The sequence below is a fragment of the Trachymyrmex septentrionalis genome, unplaced genomic scaffold (assembly GCF_001594115.1).
Source record: "Trachymyrmex septentrionalis isolate Tsep2-gDNA-1 unplaced genomic scaffold, Tsep1.0 scaffold59, whole genome shotgun sequence".
NCBI classification, from domain to species: Eukaryota; Metazoa; Arthropoda; class Insecta; order Hymenoptera; family Formicidae; genus Trachymyrmex; species Trachymyrmex septentrionalis.
In genome coordinates, this window is record NW_017305767.1 from 54,925 (window position 1) to 60,653 (window position 5,729).

General features: G+C 41.0%; 1 protein-coding gene across 1 annotated transcript in view; it reads left to right on the top strand.

Annotated features, from left to right (window-relative positions):
* The first annotated feature begins 484 nt into the window (after positions 1-484).
* The window catches only part of LOC108752198 (lachesin), a 393,798-nt gene continuing 388,553 nt past the window's right edge, over positions 485-5,729 (top strand). The window contains exon 1 of the mRNA XM_018492871.1: positions 485-1,472. Coding sequence (XP_018348373.1) covers positions 1,397-1,472 — 76 coding nt within the window. The 5' untranslated portion in view covers positions 485-1,396. The remainder of the gene's footprint in view (positions 1,473-5,729) is intronic.

Consider the following 5,729-nt stretch of genomic DNA (forward strand, 5'->3'; position numbering starts at 1 on the left):
TGTTTACCGAAGAAAAAAAGATAATCTTCGCGACTGCATTATGTAATCAGGCTGCGTATTCAGGACAGGAGGCAATTCATACGGTTCAAGAAGAATTACGACAGCCGCTAATAACCGGTGTCTGATACGAACAAAGTTCGCCGATCTGTCAGCAGCGACAACATCATAATTCTCGCGAAGACGTCGGAGACAGCCGCGGGGTCGACAACAAGACGGACTCCTCGACGAACGTCGTCGTGCTCCGGTGCACCCCCGCAGCGGTCATCCCTCAGCGGCCGCGGTGCGGCGCCGCCGGTTGGCGAGATAGACGAGGAGAGATCAGGAGAGACAGAAGAGGAGGCAGAGAGGGAGAGAGAGAGAGAGAGAGGAGAGAAGCGGTCTGCACGTAACCGGTCCGCACTTTATCCGCGGCGAACGCAGCAAAGTCATCGCGCAGGCGCGCGGTGACGAAGTATCCCCCGCAGGATCATTTCGCGCCGCGACGCCGAGCGGCAGGCCTCATCCGCGCCGGCGGCTGGTCCATGCGGGTTCAACGTCGTCGCGCGGGAGGACGACGTCGACGGCGACGACGAAGAGCGACGACGATCAGAGAGGTGTACGATGACGATCGTCCGGATTAACATTGCTAGTTAATCGGGGGAAAAAAGGAAAAAAAAAAACAAACAAACGCGACTCGGATCAACCCTGATTGCTGGCCCATCGAATGCTGCCGACGCGCGCGTCTCGGCCGGAGGATGCTGCGCCTGAGACAGGGTACTCGCGGGTCGCGCGTCGCGACGCTCGTCGTCCAGGCGAAAGCTCCACGTGAGCGCGGCTGTCATCGGGGACGCGTGCAGGTCGCACCTCGGCCGCGTGAAAACGGGACATCGTCTGTGAGCATTTAGACCTTGATTACCGTGGATTACCGTCGAGGATTTACGATCAATACGCGCATAGCATCTGACGATACACCGCTGATACATCGTACCAACCGCGTCTTCTACGCTTGGGAAGCTTCCGCGCCGTTCAGAGTTGATAGTTCTAATAAAATCGTGCCATTACAGTGGTGAATGATTAATCTCCTCGCTGGGTGTTAATCGTGGTGTAATTTCTCTATCGGAACGCAAATGTTCATGTAAGAATTAAAAATTGCTTATACAGTGAAGCATACGGAACATGTGTATGGTTTTACGGTGAAAGTCTTAAGTGTGTCCACACTCTTCCGAGGAGGCACTCGATCGATTTGGCAAGAAAACTCAATTCTGTTTTCATTGCGAATGATATGACACAGTGAAGACACTGCACGGACGTGTGCGGACCCGGGAATATATGTAAAAATCGATGATTATACGTCGTGCTTCACGATAGCGAGTACAAGCAAGGATCGGTAGTGCAGCGAGCGATCGAGGTGTTAAAAATGCTGTGTCGCTGGCTCGCCGTGCTGGTACTCGCTGGTATTCTCCTGGTTATCGAGGCGATCGCGGTCAGCCAAGGTACGTTGCAATTTCATCCGAAATCCTCAGAACGTTAGCGAACGACTAACTTGTCCGACGAGAACTTGACTTCACCGACGAAACTTACCGCGTTCTTGCGGAAATGCTCAGGATAACATACTCCTGCGAGACTAATCTACGTAATTGAATGTCAACGACGAAATCTGGTACAATATTCTCATTTTCGCGTTCATCTAGAAAACTTATTACGTAGCTGAGACTAAAGTACTACTGCAGTGTGTAACCTTTGCAGTCCATGCTGCAAATTCAAGTACGTAATAAGTGTAATAATAAGTGTCTTTATATACGTGTGATTTAATTTTCCGCGTAAAAGTGACACTGTACTGCATAATAAATTAATACATTTAAATCTGTAAATCTATTGCGTATTACTTATGTAGTATTCTCTAAATTCTTTAAAATAGAATCTCACTCTGAAAAGTGAAAATTCTGCCAGTCTTAAAAGAATTTTTTATCTTTAAAAGTGAGATTTCACTCTTCAGAATGAGATTTTCCAATCCGTAGGATTTAGAGAATACAGTGTCATTTTTTTCCATAGAAAAATAAATCACATTTATAAACGCACTTATTACATTACTTGAATTTGTAGGTGTCAATTGTAAATATCATCGATGCTTTTTCATGCCGTGTTCTCTTCTCGTGCGAGTATAATACACTTCTATTACACACTTTTTAACGTTCGCGTAGAAAAACATAATCACTAGTAAAATATTCCGTAAATCAAACGTGTAGCGTTTGGCGCAAGAAATCTCTGCTCCATTACGCTGTATCGGAGCTTTAAGAACCTTCGCAAAGCAAGTTAAGTTTTTTCGCAGTCGTCTACCTCTAATCAACGCGCGCAGTCTTGCATTACTAATCGCGAATTAATGAGAAACACATGCTCAAAGAAATTCTCAGATGCTAATTGACACCAATACGTACTTAAGACTGAAAATCAGATTTGCACGGCGTTATTTCAAAAACAAGGTCTAGATCTGTTTATAACTACAATACATAATTATCTAGTAATTATACTAGATAACTGCTATGTATCAAAAATTTAAACAACACATAAAACCAAGAATATGAGATATGCATTATAAGATATGCGATTTTCACGTATATTTTTTCACCTATAAAATTAACCGTACAGATTAAGTCACATGATATCAATGTATAAAATTACACGTTAACTTCAGTGAATGAAAAGACTAATCGTACTGGGAATATATCCCCTCCCCAAAGTCTCCTGAATTCTAGCAGCATCGGAATTTTCGCGCTGGCGTGAACTTACATAACATTTGCTCATTCGCGCAGCTCCTTGTCGCTCATAGCAATCCAAAGTAATTACATGGGCGAAGATTATGTCACTTCCACTGAATCGCACCAGCATCCCGTTTCTAACTTGCGGAAATATCTGCGCGGCGAGTTCGCGGGTGCCGAGTTTGGAAACATCGCGGTCGCATTCAGTCTCGCGCCGCTAATTGTCGGTTCATAGTCAGTGATCCAGGATAATTGCGCGGATGGTGGCTGCTCGAGTGCGAATGCACCGCTCGGGACCACGTAGCGGGGGATGGCATACGTGCTAATGCGCGGAAACACGTGCGAGAATTTGCTTCGTATACGTTTTAAGCGTGCCACGACAACGACGACGACAACGACGACGACGACGACAATGATAATGACAACGACGGCGACTACGGAGATTGCGTAGCCACCCCCAGCGGCGTTTTACGACACCGCGTCACTAGAATAATTAAAAATCGTCTCGTTTGCTTGGTATTCACCGGATGGCTTGTACTAGTATCGACCTAAGAATCGGGAACGTTACAATCGTCACCGACTGGTCCTATGATTACGAATACGAATGAAGTCCTTACAATCAGTGCGCGCGACAAAATGTGGCACGTATCAGAGACGCGAGTACACAGAGAGGCACAAACGGGACAAAAGCACTCGTCTCGCTTCGCATCGTCCGCGCATATTGGCTCGAGAACGTAATTGAGTGCGACGTGCAAACACTCGCGGCAATTGTTTTGCCGTTTGTCAAGGCAGACATGATTTTACCACTTTGAAACTAGTCTGGCAGCTGGAACGTGGTACTTCGCGAGAGATAACGAGTATTGTCAGTCTTTTTTTGCAGCAAGACCAAAAAAAAAAAAAAAAATTGGGGAAACGAAGAAACAGGAAAAATGAATTAATAACCGAGAGAGATAAAATGTAATAAAGTCAAATTGCTTAAGAAATAAGGATGAGAAAAAAAATGGTGTTGCAGAAATATCTGAAAATTTAACTAGATACAGATCTGAAAAGTAATTTTGTTGAATCATCAAAATAAGGACGCCCAAATGTCAAAATCTTTGTACATTATTCACGCTCTAAATTTTTAGAAGTGATATTTCACTCCCAAAGAGTGACAGTTGCAAGAGTGAAATTTTCACTCTTAGAGTCACTCTAAATGGGAATCAATTTTCAATCTGAATAATTTCACTCTTCGAAGAGAGAGAGACTAAAATTTCACTCTGACAAATGTTAAGTTTAACCTCCCTACATCTAATATAAAAATTATTAGGCTCATTCGACATGTTTTTGCACAAAATGAACGAATATGGCAGAAGAAAACATCGCTCGCGAAACGAGATATTAATCATAAAGAATGTTGACTTTTTAGATTAAGAAATTTACTCCTGAAGGAGTGAAGTGAATTTACTCCTTGCCGGACTGGCGCAACTATCAATTTTCTTGGAGTGAAATTTTATTCCCGAAAATTTAGAGCGCATATTTAAATAACCTACATTATTATTTTGGTGCAACCAAATTATTTGCAAATTATTTGCGTCCTTTCCGTGTATAAAAATGTGATTAAAATGTGATTGCATTTGGTTTAAAACTTCTTTCATCAACTTCTAGTGAAGTTAATCGACGATTGACTCGTAGAAGTGCCAATAGCAGTTAAATGTATCAGAACTTCTTTCTCTTCCTCTTCTTATTGTGAGACAAATAACATTTAGTTTCAAGATTGACAATCGATGGTCGATTTATGCTCGTTTTCTACCAATGCAGTTTAATTGTAATCTCGGTTCAACTAACTCTTTATGTTTTTTTAATTTTAAAAACAAGAAAAAAGAAGAGTAAATTAAACTGATTTACGTTAATCTACATTAATAGAAACAAGCATTAATTATCAATTAATTTAATCAGAGATTAATGAAAAGATCCTCAGACATTAATTAGTATTAATTTGTTAATATAAAGAATGTATTACAAAATATATTCCGATTATTGTAAAGATATTGTAAAGTTATTGTAAAGTTATTGCAAAATGTCAAAGTTTTAAATCAATTAAAAGTAGACAATGCCTGCAGTAAAATGTTCTTTTTGTCGCGACACACACACACACACACACACACACATCACAAGCATCATTTTTTTCATCCAAACGTTCAGGTTCGTCCATTATCTTTCCATTCACGTATCGATCCGATATATTTGTGTGCGAATTTTATTGCTCTCGTCTAATTAATTGTTAACGAGCGCGGAAATACTTGCATGATCGACGATGATGCACAAATACAGCCGCGTATACGTTTAACGCTAATGTGAGTTCAACGCCGACTTGATTGACGTATATGCGAATCGCGGACATGTGGCTCGTTCGTGAAAGCATAATCGACGAACGACGATTTGGAGGTGCATTAGAAACTATTTGTAGCGCACAAAATTTAACGAACGCTTTCGATTAACGTTGGAATTAATACTCTCGCGCGCGATATCTACTGAATACTTGACCTCCTATACATTAATTTTTCGAAATTTCCTATTTCATGACACCAAACGCCGCACTACCAATTTTCCGACAAAATATAAAGCTATTCGCAATTTTCGTGAAACAAGCAAGTAATGAAACCGTCCGACATGACGCATTACACTAATTGCAACGCTGCTATGCAGTCATTAAACCAAAAAAAAAAAAGTGAAATAATGATTGCTTGTTAGCAGAAAAGCGACAAAACGTGACCTTTTGAGCATTAAAATAGTAATGAAAAATGACACTTTTTCAAATTTTCGAGGCCATTTAAGCAATACAAATTTTATTTTCTATCTATTTTTAAATAGGTCTATCTTCAAATAGCATATATACTATTATCCAGATATAATACTATTAGTATAATATGCTGAAGAGGTCCAAGGTTGATTGTACGTTGATCCAACGTTTGTACTTTTAATTTAATATATGCATTATTACACACGAATAAC